The 16,737-nt window shown below is 34.6% G+C and overlaps 3 protein-coding genes across 4 annotated transcripts in view; 2 read left to right on the forward strand and 1 right to left on the reverse strand.

Moving 5' to 3' along the window:
- Positions 1-5,502, forward strand: part of LOC120335853 (basement membrane-specific heparan sulfate proteoglycan core protein-like) — a 64,713-nt gene extending 59,211 nt beyond the window's left edge. For both annotated transcript variants that reach the window (XM_039403469.2, XM_039403470.2), the window contains exons 62-66: positions 239-486; positions 819-1,017; positions 1,471-1,613; positions 2,226-2,469; positions 3,401-5,502. In XM_039403469.2, the coding sequence (XP_039259403.2) occupies positions 239-486; positions 819-1,017; positions 1,471-1,613; positions 2,226-2,469; positions 3,401-3,639 (1,073 nt within the window). In that variant the 3' untranslated portion in view covers positions 3,640-5,502. The remainder of the gene's footprint in view (positions 1-238; positions 487-818; positions 1,018-1,470; positions 1,614-2,225; positions 2,470-3,400) is intronic.
- A 2,083-nt stretch (positions 5,503-7,585) lies between these two features.
- On the forward strand, positions 7,586-9,217 carry LOC120335871 (prolyl 4-hydroxylase subunit alpha-2-like). Its single transcript, XM_039403492.2, has one exon. It carries the CDS (start codon positions 7,750-7,752, stop codon positions 9,208-9,210), a length of 1,461 nt encoding a protein of 486 aa, XP_039259426.2. The 5' UTR covers positions 7,586-7,749; the 3' UTR covers positions 9,211-9,217.
- A 392-nt stretch (positions 9,218-9,609) lies between these two features.
- Positions 9,610-11,509, reverse strand: LOC120335930 (uncharacterized). The gene is made up of 2 exons (XM_039403558.2): positions 11,226-11,509; positions 9,610-10,530 (listed from the first exon to the last, which is right to left on the reverse strand). The coding sequence occupies exons 1-2, from the start codon at positions 11,391-11,393 to the stop codon at positions 10,135-10,137; spliced, it is 564 nt and encodes a 187-aa protein (XP_039259492.2). The 5' UTR covers positions 11,394-11,509; the 3' UTR covers positions 9,610-10,134.
- Positions 11,510-16,737: the final 5,228 nt, after the last annotated feature.

A 16,737-nucleotide genomic window follows, 5' to 3' on the forward strand; every position in this document is an offset into this window, starting at 1 on the left:
GTTTTTCGAAATATTCTGTTAAATACATTATATTATTTTTATGAGGAAATGTTTATAAATTGTTGTAACAGAAAATCAGTTTCTGTAAATCACCACCCAACAGTAATTTTAATTGTCTAAATGTTTAGCCATAATATTTTAATAAAATTGAATTTTGAACAACATTGCATTCTTATCAAATATTTCAAATGACTAAATTATATAATGTGAAATGTTTATTTTCAATTTCAAAATGTAGGTCTTGCAACATTAAGCTCTCCTGGAACAGGGCTTAGTGTTGGCAAATGGCATAAAATACATGCTAATCGAGCAAATCGCAAAGGTATTTTGAAAGTAGATGATGTTGTAGTAGCAGAAGGTCAATCACCCAAAGGGGGACGCAGAGCTGAACTAACTGGTCCGCTATTCATCGGAGGAGTTAATTTTTGGGACCGAATTCCAGAACAAGTTGGAGTCACTGAGGGTCTTGAAGGATGCATTGAACGGGTGAGTGTATTTTTCATTCGGGGTCCACATGACGTACTTCACCTTTTTTTCTCCAAAAATTCTGAAAAAAGTCTCCATTAAGCTATCATGTTTGAAGGACTGGAAACAATCATATATAATATGGCATGGCTTTCAATTGTCCAACCCTGGCTGGGCTAATGATGAACTATAAACCAGCAATCCCTATGCGATGACAATGAAATTTCTGTTTAATTTTAATTCATTTTTGGTAAATCATAAAATTATGTAAAATATTTTTATTATGTCTTTAATCTTTAGCATAATTAATATTTGACTATGTGTCAACAATTTTAGTATCTGCTTACTAACAGGTCATAATAGATGGGAAACATACCAGCCTTCATGCTGCCGTCAGTTCTAAGAATGTAGAAAGTTGTGAAGAACCTGCTACTACTACAGAAGAGGTTACAGAATCTCCGACCACTGCAATATCTACTTCCACTACACACGTTGAGGAAGAAGAAGATGTCTTAGGCCCTTTATTCATTGACTCTGGAATTCCAACAGGATGTATGTTGATAAGTTCATAAGAATTTCTTACTCATATCTGCTTTTTTTGTAATCATCAAATGAATCTTGCATCCCATTGCAGAAAAATAATATTTTGTATGTAAGTTTATTGTATGTAAAGTTTTTGTATGTAAATAACAAAACCATTGCAATATTTTTGATTCTTCCTGCGTATCTGACACTTAAATAACGCAATTCTAAATTTGAATTATAGTAGTACACAAGTAAAACTTTGCGACTTTTTTGTTGTTCTTGCACCATGCCCTGTCTCTGTCAACATGAATTTTTACAAAACTTCATGATTAGGCTTTTCCCTCTACCTCCAGGAATGGTTCACAGGCACCTCAGCTGTGCATGCATTCCTAGTTAAGAAACCCCGCCTAATAGTATTAAGATTTTCAAATTTTTACGTTTCTGCGATTATCAATGATTAAGTTAAAATTATTTTTGTAGTTTCTGGTACATCCGCAAAATTCAATGGAAATTCATTTATATCTTACTCGGGAGAAACATTCTCACATGATGGAGTTGCAGAACAAATAAGTCTTCATTTTAAAACCAAAGATCCAGATGGTTTATTATTGCTGCAAGGAAGGGTAAGTACATATATCAAGTCGTATCAAGTTGTCCAAAATATTGCGAAGAAATGTCATAAATATTTCTTCTAATATACTTTATTTAGTATTGTGTGGTAAAATGTGGCATACCCTATTACCTTCATAATATTCAATTGATCAGTTTGAAAATTTTGAAATGACCAAAGTAATGACATTTCCAAATAAAAACTACCCATATTTCAGGATTTTATTGCAAGTATTTAGTGTGGGTATAAGTTTATTTTGACCCCATAATCAGCATAAAAGACGATAAGATAATTGATAAAAATAAGAAAATAAAAATTGATTATCGAATAAGGAAACAAACAAAACCTCAAATAAGGTTTATTATAGCATACCAAGCGAATCAAGTTTGAAAGTTTTTCCTAAAGAAGTGGTACATGTTCACTCACCTGAAAGGATTAAATTAATCCACATACACACTCGCCCACACATGACCAAAGAGATATAACAAAGTAAGAAAAAGGAGCTCTCTATGGTTTAAACAATTACGCTAGTGTGATAACTATGGTTTCAACAATCCTTTCTTTTATGACTACAAAGGGAATAATTCTGTTTGAAACACTTGTAAAAAAAAATTTTGTGTCATAGAGTGGTGGAGATTTCATTCAACTTGGAATAAGAGATGCTCGTATAGAATATATGTTTCAACTTGGATCTAGTCAAGTTAAGGCCCAAGGCTCATTTCCACTAGCAGATGGTCAGTGGCACAATGTTACAGTAACCAGAAGAGCATCCTTGGCTTTAATGTGGATAGATGACTTACAATGGCCAGTTGCAGTACAAGCAGAAGGGGACCTTTCTGAAAATATGGACCTTGGGGATTTGTATATAGGTAAATATAGTTTATCATGTTATTTAGGTGACGACGAAAGGCATTATATGCTGAGAGTATGATGTTTTACCATATCTTATTTTGTCAATTGATTGCTGTTAATGATTTGAAAACTAAAAATCCTTTTTAATTTAAACAATGGGACTAATAGATAGAAATGCACTTTTTTTTATGATGTATACATTTTGAATATCACGGAGGTGGACCAGTGTATTTATTCATGAGAAAACCATGTTATGTACAAAGCATGACTCGAAAACATTTTCTACCCATGTCGCAGAAAAAGGCAAATGTGAAATCAGAGAGCATAGTGGAGTTGCAAATTTTAAATATAAATGTGAAAAGCTACTTAGGAAATATGCAGATCTGATATAGTTAGTTATAATTGTTTAAAACATTACATGCTACATGCTTATTCTAGAGTGGCCATATATTTATTAGCACTCAGTACAATAACAGTTATTGGTGAGATATTTAAGCCACTATTTCTTTTTTATATTATTTCGGTTCTGATCCAAATTAGTCTGACGCAGTTATTGCATATATCTTCGACTATAACAAGATATTGCATATTTACCGTCTGCATACCAGCTCGGCGGTGTGGCGCATTATGGTAAGTGTTAGGAATATTGTGGGGCACATGTGTGTGAGATGATTGCTGGACTCTTGGCCACCTTAGGGTGCTGCACGTAACTACAGGTCGGTTACGGCTTCCACAACCATCAAGTCCATGCATCTGAAAACAAATAACTATCTAACTAATCCCATATGCAACATGCAATGGTAACCGGACAAGAGGCTGTTGATCGTCATATAACTGAGGCGTCTTATCGGCTTTCATCTCCCCAGGATATATATGTAAATCCTTTATATTTATCAACAAATACACATTTATTGTAAATATTGTTATATGCCTTTTTTGTAATTACAGGTGGTACGGATGACGTTCCAATGTCTACTGGAGATCGATACAGACAAGGATTCAAAGGCTGCATAAAAGATGTAAAGATCATATCACTTGATGCAGAAAAATCAAACCGACTGGGTGAGGCATATTTCGACAATTCTGAAGTGTTACCTTTGCAATTTGGGCCTGGTGAGGGTAGAAAAGCTGTAAAGGGAATTTCGAAGTGTCGTCCAGATAAACACAGGACTGCTGGCTTACACTGAAGTAATTGAATTTGACATCTGTAAAAGAGAACACTGATTTTGATCGATATGATTTTTATCAACTGTTTAAGCATTGAATATTACAACACATAAAAAATGTACATTTTGTATCGCTAATTTAAATGTGGCCTCGTAAGGGCCAACCATATCTGATGTTAGCATCATTGTCTCACTTATGCTACATTGATATATAAAAAAACAATTGTACTCAGGCTTTCAATTTAGTTTTTCTCCATTAATTCTTGCCCGATTGTAATTGCCCACAACTATCTAGAAACATTGATTTCCATGTAAATTTACTCTTTTTTACCATGTTTCCATGAGCTTTAATTTTTTGCCTGGGTTGTAACAAAAGTTTTTTTACCAGATAACATCCAAAATATATGCCTTAACAATATATTAATCATGTCTACATTATGGAATCTCAATTAATATAGTTTTGGGGTAACTTCAAATTGGTCTTTGGTTCCTCAAGTGCCTTTTTGTACATTGTAACTATTTTGCCTAAGCTGTAGTATAACAATACCTCAAAGTTAAAGATATAGATAGATTGGCCTTATAGTGTTTTGTGACATCACAATATCATCATTATATGACATCCTTTTATCATCCTACATAGTTGTAACTAATGCAGCGATTTCAATCATTGCGCATGAGCTATTATTGCCAGACCCATCCTTATTTTTATAACTATTTGTTTGTTTGTTTTAATAAGTTCTTTCGATTACATATATTTTAGGTAAATATATATCCTATTTTACAGCATGCTTTCTTAATTTTGTTATCATATTTGCACAGTTCTTGATCTCATAATAGAATGCTTGATTGTGTTGAAACTACTTTTATTAAATCAAACAAAGCCTACTAGGACCTCCTGAAGTATGCGCACCAAAATGGCGCACATCCTGAACTCAGGTTGTGTACCAAGTTAGGGTTCAGGTTATGCGACATCTTGGTGCTCATACTTCAGGAGTACCGCTTATTCCTATGAAATATTTGAAAGTTATACCTAATGAGTTAATTTTGTCATCGCAAAATATGAGTATTAAATAACTAGTAATAATGATAGCCAAATGTGTCTTTTCGTTTGATCATGAATAATGTCCTTTCTTTATTCCCATTTTACTTTTCTTTTTGGTATGCAGTCCTCGTTGTAACTGGCTGTAACAATGCTAATGTTGTGTTTTTTCGATTCTGGTTTGATACACTCGTTGCGACAGACTTATTATCTAGTAGTTTAGTCATCTCATTCACTCTGACACCCCTCTATATTTTACTTCTTTACAAATCCAATTGAGTAATCCAATCCAATTGATTTTCTGATTGATGCTAGTAGAATTTTTAAATTTGATTTGTGGGAATTGGCTATCCAATTCATAATCCACGATCCCACACTTGCAAATATTTTTTATATTTTCAGAAAATATCAATATTTCCAACATTGTATGAATTCTTTTATTTTGTCGTGTGCTCTTTTTACTCCCAATTAAAAATTATCTTCGATTTATTATTATCCGATTATCGAACATAACTCGATGATAATTTTTAGATTCTAATTTTTAGCCTTTAATCAGCATAAAATTATCTCATTGCCTCTATATATTCCCATTCAAATGTTATATCGATCGTGAACAAAACAAAACATACATACAAAACAATTGTAGGGCATGTATGCATGAAACATATTTTTAAAATATGCATGTACACGCGTTGTTAATGCATATTGAAAATCTGTATACCTTCTCAAATTTATTCCATTGGAATATCTAAATCAATGATCAAGTTTTTGCCATTTTTGCTTTGTCAGTTTTGTTCTTTGATAATGTTTCAAGTAATCTCTAAATTAAAATATTTGAAAAAGGGGTTGTACGCTGTTTTATACTTTAAATTACGCCTTAAAGTTCATAGTATGTTCAATTTCCCAAGCAAAAGCATCCGTAGCTTACCGGTCACTTAAAAATTGCCAGGAGCTTCGCCAAGGTCAAAAATGTCGGGATATTACTGTTTCTCAATTTACATCGTTGTTCGTATTTTGTCACTATCTATGTTTAGCATAGAATTGCTGTCTGTGTAAACTCATGTCGATTAGATTGAAAAGCCGCATACATGACTAACAAATTGGACGATATTATCTATCACTGAATTCCTACATTATTATGCTATCTTTGCTCGGTAGTGGATTATTTAAGTTTTATTTGCCAGCCTAAACGCCGCGGTAATACCGGTCGCCGTAGCATCGTAAACGAAAGATGGGATGAGATAATATTTACATATTTGTCCCTGGAGAGATGAAGCCGATAAGACTGCTCAATTGTATGGTGGACCACGGTCTCTCGTCCGGTTACCTGTTTATGTCGGGAATGGAATTAGTTAGCTAGTTGTTTGTTTTAGATGCATGTCCTTGGTGGTAGAGATCAGCGGTAACGAGAACAACCCTGCGTCCGGCAATTCTCTCGCATATAATTGTATCCCACGGGATGCGAACCCACGATGCGACAAACCGCCGAGTTTTGCTTTGGGTTTATAACTAAACGGAAAACAATACTGAAGTACACTTTAATTTATTTCGACACGTATTCGAGTCGAGTGTTCAATTCGTTGCAAGTCAAAGATGTGAATGGAGAACTGCCGAACACATTAGAATCGGTAACATCGTCTCACACCAGTTCTTCTGATCGTTAAAAGCCGCAAACTGCAAGTTTTTATCAGCTGTGTGATTATCAAATTGTTTGTATTGACTACTGCTCTGCTAGACTTCACCGTTTGAGGAATTTAAATACTTGTTACCGTACATTCCGGTACGCTGAAATTCCATACGCTATATATATACTTCATATTTAAATACAGAAAGATAAGCGTCCATAAATTCACGTGAGTGGCAAGGTGCACGTAAGTAGTGTAGCTTATCGATAGGTACATTGCAGGAAGTGAAGTCAAGATAGGATGATCAATCACAGATCAATTCACTTTGCGACCAACGTTAACTCTGAGAGCTTGTTTAGTAGCGCGGAATAGAAAGCCATCTGAGCTCCAAAAAATACGGTCTGCGCGGAAAATTAGAAAAAATAGAAAAGAACACAACATTTTGAACGAACACATAATTGTCAATACTTATGCAGTGCGCGGCAGAACGAAATTACTGCGTGGGGATTCTTGGCCAGCTGCGCAGATTGGAGGAAGCGTTTTTTGCGACGTGAATTTGATCGCATGTCGAAGGATATGGTAAAATTTAATTGGATATCAAAAGTTTTGAAGGACACAGTGCAATAAACCACCAAAAAAGATATTATCTAAAGATATTATTATTTTATATATATATATATGCGTTTTTGAGCTGAGCACAGTACGATTAAAAAGTTTAGTCTTCAGGCGGGCTTGTTCTTCTTATTAGTTATAAAAAGTAAATACAGGTGATATTATATATTGTTACTGTTACAAATAACAAATTTCCCTTTTTGCATATGAAATGACAAATTCTCTGCAGAAACCCCAAGTATTAAACATATTTAAGCATCAGCTTCACCAATACTGGAAACCGCGAGCATTCGTAATGCGAATTGTTGAAAGCGTGGTAATATTTCTTTATTTGTTGATCGCCAAGCGACCCTAATTTTGATGTATACAAACACAGACGATTTTCGATCATCTTCTCCGCAAGGAAGAAGTCAATATTTATGCACAACAAAACCTTTAACACTTATGTTGTGTAATTAGGAGGTAATTGCGTGGTCAATACTGGTAGCATATTTTCCATACGTTTTCCAATCAGAAGGCGTATTATGTATTGATTTTCGGCTAAGCCGTTTAAATTATTACACTCAACATTTGTCTTTTTAAATACTTGTGCTTAAGTGGAAAATGCGGTACAAAAACGTCATTCCTAGGATTTCTAAAATTCATAAACATAATCAATATTTGTTATCAACCTGTAAATCATATAATTATATTTTCAATATTTCAGATTGCATTGATCCGACGAAATTATATCTCATAGATAAATGCAATATATATCTATATAATAGGCTGCCCTGAGGCAGTAACTCGTAGACCACTAACCGATATCAGCTAAGGAAGTGTAGAATTTTGTGTCAAACTGCGATAGAAGTTGCTATGTCAAGGATTCGCATTTTCATTATACTTGGATTTGTTAACTTGACTCTAGGTGTAAAATGGTCGAGTTCTATTTCGACTTATAAAGCAATGCTGAAATATGAGAATTTGATGCTAGAAAGACTACACGGCCAAACGATTTCAGCTCAAAAGGCTCTGGTAGAACTTAAGCAAAACATAGAACAAATACAGCTAGAGGCAAAAGAAATATACGAAAATTTTGAACATTATTTCGAGCACCCTGTCAGGCAGTTGCAACTGATGAATCGTTATAAATACGACTGGAGAGAACTCGAAAATATGTCAAAAGTACCTATGTTTTTGGCGACAAAACTATACGGCAATGTCACCAAAGCCATGAAAGTATTTCCCAAGCACCAGGACAGGGTAGCTGCACGACAAGCACTCCTTCGACTGGAGCACACTTACAAACTTGATACTCGTGATCTTGCTGACGGGAACATTCGCGGTAAACTTGCTGGCAAGACCCTTTCTGCCACTGACTGTGCCAACATTGCGGAAGCTGCGCATGCTGTAGGTCGCGACGAACAGTGTAAAAAATGGAATGCAGAGTCTTTGTCAAGGCTATACGCGATTGGGGTGAACACCAAAAAATTTTCGTCGTTATTTCCACGAAAATACGTGAATTGTTCATCTAACTCCGACAAACCAAGTTTAACAGATGGTACATCTCTATTGTACAGAGAACTGTGCAACGAAGAAATTGTTCAGAAACCGAAGAAATGCTATTTGTGGACTCAAAATAAGAACTATTGGTTTGTTTTCCAGCCGGTGAAGACCGAAATACTAAATTACAGCCCAAGAATAATACGTTTCTACGACGTTGCAAGGGATTTCGAAATTGACTCAGTCATCAAAATTAGTAAATCTATACTCCAGTGGGGATACGCCGGTCGTGAAAACATACCAGAGGATAAAAATATTAATATTACTTCACCAAGAGTGGGGCATGTAGCGTGGTTGTTGGAAAATGAAACATACAAGACAGACAACGGCACTAAGGACGATGCGATAGTCAAGTCTCTGTCTAAAAGAGTTCGAACTATCATTGGACTTGGCGGGACAAAAGCTGATGTCTTCCAAGTATCTCATTATGGCGTAGGGGGTCAATTTCTTTTTCACTATGACAATTTTGTGCGGGGTTCAGAGGGTGAAAAATATGACGGAAATAGAATCGCCTCATTTCTTTTGTATCTTTCAGACATTCCGGAAGGTGGATATACTGCTTTCAAGTACCCTAAAGTATATGCAAAACCGATAAAAGGAAGCGCAATTTTTTGGTATAATCTTCTTCCCGACGGTGAAGCAAATATATACGGCCTTCATGCGGGATGCCCGACATTAATAGGATCAAAATGGATCGCAGTTAAATGGTTTCATGAAAAAGAAAATGGCATGTCCAGAAATCCTAAATATTATGATGATTGGAGAGGAGACTGATGAAAAATCAAAATAATCCTGCTATTTTTTGTAGAATGATAAAGTGTACGATAATGTGTAGATTTTTTATGTTATTTGTTTGCAGCTTGTTCAAATTTATCACGAACTTTTCGACCTACTAACGAGTTGTTAGGAAATCCTGTTACGCCACCTTGTAATTTGTATAATATAAATATATAGATAATATTTCAATTGAAAACCGATTCAAATCTACTTATTATAGATTTTATAGTTTTTTCTTGCTGTGTACTTTCAGACTGCACGCTGAAGAAATACCACTGTGATCAGCTCATTCCTCATAATATCCTACAACACGTGATTTTAAAAGCATTTCTATTATATTATTAAAATATAGTCTCACTCTTTCTCAAATTTATTTATAATACCATAGAATGAAATATTTCTGATATACCATAGTCGTTGTACATTATGTTGCCTAATACTTTAAATATCATATCACACACAGGGCAAAATGTGTTGATAACGATTTAAAAGAGTCGCATTTGAAGCTTGTAATCGCTGTCAAATTCTATGTTTTCGGATTTTATGGAATACCATAGAAAGATATCATTCACCTAGATATCATTATGCATATTTCTGCCTGCTGTAATGATTGCTGTTCTTGTTCCCCGGACTAAATTATTTTTTTTAATAATTTGTTAATGATTTGCTACTAAGTTAAATTTACGGCATACAAATTATATAAAACTTGTACTCAATCTTTTCAACAATATTTCGCACCAGAATTTCATCGTTGTTTTGTAGCCAAATGTCATTTTTTAATATTGAACTGATGTCCAGATTTTTGTAGGACCTTAAAACTAGAAACAATAAAGCACCCTATTCAGGAAGGTTAGGAAAATCTATAAGTTCTCCCATTGAAAGTTTATCAGTAAGTAAAGTCGTAAAAATTGTTAAGCTATTTTATTTGGCGTTCTTTCTGTGACCCTTTTTTCGTTTCTTTCTGTCTTTTTCTTTAAATTGTTCATCATTTTCTGGTATTGGTTCTGGTTCTTCCGGCACTTCCGGTTTTGTCAAAACTTTCAAAAAGTCATCAAAACTTATTTGACCATCGTCATCAAAATCTGCTTCAGCAATCATTTCTTTCAATTCGGCTTCATCATCTTCCTCTTCTTCTTCATTTTCAGAATCCTTTCCTGCAACATCTTCATCTTCGTCTTCTTTGAACATCTTAAGTGCCGTTCTTAAATCTGCCACTGATATAAAACCATCTTCATCACAGTCTAATATTTTAAAAGCTTCTTGTAAAGCATCTGAATCGCTAACTCCAGTTGTGGCTTGACTCTCAGACGTTATGTTCTATAAATAGAGTTACAGAATATTATAATATAACAAATTGTCAGTGCAGGAAGAAATATAAATGAAATACAATAATAAATTTTTATTAACAATAATATGAAAGACGACCACGATTATCTATAAGCTGATAAATGTGCCAAAAAAGACGGAGGGGACCTTTTTAAAACGTATTTATGAGTTTATACAATTGATTAAGGACAGAAAATTATGTAAAAATTCAATGAATCGCATAATTTATACTTAAAAACATTTTTGGAAATGTTTTGTGAAACGAACGTTTGCGTAACTGACAAAAGAATCAGGATGCGGTTGACTTGATTTGTCAAAGATTTATTAAACATACACTTTTTATATTTGTATTCTGCTATATTGTCTATTCCAGGGTCTCCCAAACTGGGGTGCGCGGATCCCTGTGGGTCCGTGATGACTGCACATGGGGTTCGCAACGATATGAAAAGAGTCTGAAACATATACAAATAGATCATAATCGTATGGAATTTCCGTTAGCCTGTGTATTGATTCAGATTTCCATGAGTTTTTTTAGTCAAAGAAAACATTATTCTTTCTTTTTGGTTAGAGACACAGAAATTGATAAGAAATAGGGTGGGGGTCCTTCAGAAAAAAGATTCACAAACAAGGGTTCGCGGCACAAAACGCTCGAGAAACCCTGTTTTATTCTATATAAGAGTACTCACCCTAACAAGTTCGGCAAAATCTAAGCCTTCCCCGTCACTATCTTCTTCAGGGTCACCCTCCGATTTTTGATCATCGGACTGCTGCGCCGGATGCGACAAACTTTCGAATCGTTTAGTTCTTTCTAAAACGCTAGTCGAAGGCTTAACAACTTTGTTAGAAGCGTACATTGCTCCACAGATTTAGGGCAACTGAATTATTGAAAAATAACTTGTGTGTAATCTAATTTGGTTCAGGTTTTCGGTTTTCGCTTCCCAGCACTTTTAAGTACACTGTTAACACTGTAAAGTAAATCGATTGTCCATACGAATGTGAAGCGTTGTTGCCCTATTGATATAGTATCACTAAAAATTTTGAACCTCACTGAAACTATTTCTACACTATTCCTGTCCATGTCAGGTGGTATTTGTCCATTGCCATTTTATGCTATGAATTTCTCTGAAATACAATTAAACTTACTGTTTTTTTGAGTACTCGGACTCCTCGGCGCTTACTTAGTCGGATCATGGTTTGTTTGTACCGAAACGAACTCAAATATTTAACTAACACGGACCCTGCCTGTTTTACAATCTTTGACTGAAAAGATATTATCCGATGGTGGTTCCGACTGACATCAGTTTAAAATGGATAAAGACGGATGACACTCGATTAATAAGGCCAATCCAAACCACTTCAGAGAAATAACGCACTTTTCTTCAAGCTTTTGTGTAACTACGAACGGACGACGGCGAACAACCACGTTTAGGTCGTCGCTTAGGTCTTTGTTAAACAAAACTAAAGGAACAATGAAAATTCGATACAATGATTTCAATAGTACATAACCTACAATAATATTAAAAGTCTGATCTTGTCGACAAACTAAAAAGATTTATATACTACCCGAATTGTGGTTTAGGGCATGGTTTGATTCTTGTTTATGTGTGCTTACGTGCTGAAGAATAAAAGACATTTCTCGATCCGACTGTTGCAACGTGACAAGGAAATACACGGACGATTTGATCTCGCCGAACGATGATCTTTTTGTTTTGAAGACTAATCCACATAAATATGTATTTGAGATTCTTGTATGTATGCCTTATTATTTCAATTCTATCTTCTATATTACTTGCTACAAGCATTTTGCAGTTCTGATTGCATATGGCATCGCGACTAGAAAACTTCGTTATGCTTTGATTCATTTTAGTTATCTTCAAAAACGTGCACAAATTTACTTTCTAGTGATTCTGCAGACATTGCAGTTTTGCAGATTATCTGGAATTGATTAGTTGTGACCGTTCGCGAATTTCATTTGCCCAGGAACGTAATCATTACAACTAACTTCTCAACTTCAAGGATTTATCAATTGCTATCTTTGTTCAGAAATCCATATTGATATACTATGTTGTCATATTATATTGATATCACATCTCCCGCGTCGAAACCGCGTTTCTGGGTTACATTATAAATTGATTTACCCAAAGCATATTGAAGATAAGTACATATATATATATATACAGGGTGTCTCAAAAGTAAGTATACACTTTTTAATTTTTATTTGCTTTCAAGGTACTCATCATAGAGCGTTCATTTCTTCAGAAAACGTAGTATGGATAAGTAGAAAATTTAACTATTGTTTGCATTTTTCATCAACCCACAGAATGACAAGGAGATTAACCCAAAGAACGATATGCAAAATTGCTGACAAGAAGCATACATATCAGTAAGACAAACTCAGCGCCGCTTCAACAGAGAGTTTGGAATTAATTCAGCTCCTACACGACGAATAATTTAAGCAATTCATCGTAAATTTATGAAAACTGGATCTGTAGTTTAAGCACAAAAATCAGGAAGACCAAGGAGCTGACGCTCTGAAGAAAACAGTTGGATTAATTCCAAATTTCCTGTTAAAGAGGCACTGAGTTGGCCTTACTGATATATATGCTTCTTACCAAACAGCAATTTTGCACCTCATTTCGTGGGTTAATCTCCTTGTCATTCTGTGGGTTGATGAAAAATGCAAACAATACCTGAATTTTACTACTTATCCACACTATGTTTTTTGAGGAAATGAACGATCTATGATGATTACCTGAAAAGCAAATCAAAATTGAAAGCGTATACTTACTTTTGGAACACTCTGTATTTATATATATATATATATGTAGAAAAAAAAATGTGATTATCCCAATATTATTTTCTCAATTTTTAGGAAATCCACTAAACCAATCATATTCATAGATGTTCGAACAATCGCACCATTGAAGTGGGGACCAATATGAATTTCTGATTTCTGTGATTTCTAAATTAAATATTCGCAACCTCACATAAAACTTCACTGAAATACGCGGCAAGAGAATTATTCCATCTCGTGCATTTACCTGATAGAAATATACAAAGATTAAAATCAGACACCAATCGCTAACTTGACCGTAATAACTCTGCCATGACAACAACGTTACATTCAACTAACCTCCTTTTTCGTCAAACAACATTCATATTACGAAGACCCGTTTATTCAGATAGGTGACTTAAATATGTCGTCACTGAACTACGACAAAACATTGTCTCTTTTTTGTGTTTCAAAATAACATTTGTTATCTTTGGCTGAGGTAGAGCTACTTTTATTCGAAAGAATAACATAGACTTATTTTAGAAACCTTTCAAAGAACGCGACAGTGGTATCACTATTGTGACAACCCTTACGGGAATCAAAGACAGATAAATAAGTTGAACTTTGATTCAGAAGACTATATTTAACATATATATATTCGATTTGAATCATGTCTGGTGGTAGTTACATTTCTGAGAGCTTTATAACATTTCAGTAATCTCTCCCGAATTCGCTCTCGACTTATTTTCTTTCCATTATAAACGAGTACGTGTGGCTTAGCTCAGAATATTTTCTTACTATTGAGTTGAAATTATATATTTATATTTTTACATTACCTGAACATACTATATAAATGAATTCCTAAATCGAAGTCTTTGACAAACTGATCCTATCTAGAACGCAAATGTTATGTAAATGAATACTTTCTTGGTAGACATTCTCCACATGATCAATGGATATCTGCATTTCAACTTGCTTTTGGTCATACGGGTTAATTAATTGCAATATGCCCAATTATTATCCTAAATGATATGTCGCGGTAAGTTTCCCCTCTAAATTCTTAACTTAATAATCCTAAGCACGACGAATAAATATGTATATATATAATATATATACACAAGGGATGGCCAGTTACGAGTGAATCTTATTCTGAGTAATATATCAACGAACATGGATATGATTTGCGGAATTATGTCTGAAAGTGTTGTATTGAGAATCACGCATTTAGAAGAAGCGACTTTATGCATCCATATTCGCCCAAGCATATGGCATAAAAGATTTGCTTCATAAAACGCACGTTTGGTGGCGATACAGCACCATTCTAGTCGATCTGGGATTTATGCGCAAATTTTCGAAATCCTCTTGTCTATATGACAGTGAATCCACACACGATGCAGCTCATCTGCTTAATTACGAAACTAGGATACATAACAATTTTACTAATAAAACAACTGATTTATATTGATTTGGTTGCTTGAAAAGTTCCGACATAGAAAATTAATGTATACGGTATGTATATACTAAACTAATTACAGCATTAAAACTGTGACCTAGCAGACGCCAACAAATATCTCTCAATCTTCAGATAAGCCTCGATTAAAATAAATTTCGTGAATCTGATTTTTGAAAATATCTTCAAGCGTTTACATCCAATAAAAAACTTTCGATTTGGTTGAATTAAAACTATCTGAATATTAGTACAACAAGTATTGAGTATGGAGTATTGATGGAACATTATATTCACACTCTAGCATAAAAGGATAGGGGATCGCATCGCAGAGTAATACGTAATATCGAGATTTGAAAATGTATTTGGATAAATTCGATCAAATTGTTGGATTTGAAGATAAAAAGCGATCTTTTCTCGGGAATATATCCAAATGTATTTACCGACCACGCACTGTCTGCCGTGAAAGTAATATGAAATAATACAAAACTCGGCAAAAATCGTTTGTTGAAAAAAAATATCGAGTGTCTATATTCTCCTGTATATGTAAGTATGTAAAGCTGAACCTTTCGTGACCTATATGATAAATTTAACTCTTCACGCCTGTTCAATGCTACTGAAGGTTGAATTCCCAATGGGAAACGGATTAATGACGTGCTATATGATATAGTCGGATAAATTTTCCACTTTTGTATGATACGTGAACGTAAAAAAATGGAATGCGGGCACTTATTTCGTACAATGGTATAGTTTGTAGAAGATTATAAGGGCGTTCCACAAAATGTTTTTATTTCAATGACACAGCATGGAAAGAATTAGATGAACGCTATGTGCCGCTGCTGATGGTTCTCTACAATGTTCAGTTTTATAATCATTGTGAAAGCTCACAACACACGCTCACACCGGATATTCCTATTGCAGTTGTAACACCTTATTCACAGCCTCAATCCGTTTTGATATCTCCAGCGACAAGTTTTTAAAACCCCAAGTGTGTGTATCCGAATTCCATCAATTACCGAAATAGCAACCCGAATTTCAATTTGAATATTTTAATTCGATTGAGACTGCATCCTTTTTATCCTAAATCACTAAATTAAGACTTGCACAATGTGATTGCTTTAGGACAGAAACACATCCAAGTAAATTACAAGCAGACTTCTCAAACCATTCGAAATAAACAACGTTGCTTTCATGTCACCGATGCAGCATTCGTGTGACGTGAAAATGCGTAGGGGGATGGAAACATTAAGCCTGCTTAAGTTGCCGAAGATTAGCGCAAATGGCTATAATTTGGCAGGGCTCCGAGAGACGCATGTTCAGGATCTTTCAATCACAATTAGTAACTATTGTGCGTGCATGTACATTGACGATGTCCTTCTAAATGAGGAAAATTGGTATCTAGTCTAAATTATTGAGCGGAAAACCAGGACTATTCAATTGGTTTCAAAAATGTTCAAAGGCGATGTTTGGAATAAGCGCTGTTTAGGGTATCACGAATTTTTTCCCCAAGGTTTGAATTAGATTTCGGCTGATGATTCTCACGTTTTGTATATACCCGCCATTGTAGTTGACAGTTGTATCAGGCACCAAAAAGGTCAATTGCTGTGCTATTGTTGCAACACGATTCAGTTTGAACCTGTGTCATGCCAGTCTTGATATTTTCCATACTATTATGAAGGTTTATCTAAAAAAAGATATAGTCGAAGCGTGTTCTTGTAACATATGAAAAGCATCTAATTGTAAGCACAACAGAAAAATAAAGGAAAACTGTTCCGATATTTATTATGCAGCATATTCGGGGATAAAAGGTAGTTGATATTTTTATCTTAAGGATCGTAGATACTATATAAATCAGGATTTAAAACGCTAAGTGATTTTATGTGATTGAAAGACCAGTTTAAACAGCATCATTACAGGAAATTGTTCAATAAATATGACGATAGAAAGCATATGGAAGAAGTCATTTCCTACATACCTT

This window comes from Styela clava, chromosome 2 (genome assembly GCF_964204865.1).
Source record: "Styela clava chromosome 2, kaStyClav1.hap1.2, whole genome shotgun sequence".
NCBI lineage: Eukaryota > Metazoa > Chordata > Ascidiacea > Stolidobranchia > Styelidae > Styela > Styela clava.

Excerpts from the sequence above, each read along its gene's own strand:
- LOC120335871 (XM_039403492.2), top strand. The coding sequence starts at position 7,750 with ATGTCAAGGATTCGCATTTTCATTATACTTGGATTTGTTAACTTGACT.
- LOC120335930 (XM_039403558.2), bottom strand. The coding sequence starts at position 11,393 with ATGTACGCTTCTAACAAAGTTGTTAAGCCTTCGACTAGCGTTTTAGAA. Across the intron at positions 10,531-11,225 it reads ATTTTGCCGAACTTGTTAGG|AACATAACGTCTGAGAGTCA; the intron begins GTGAGTACTCTT and ends CTCTATTTATAG.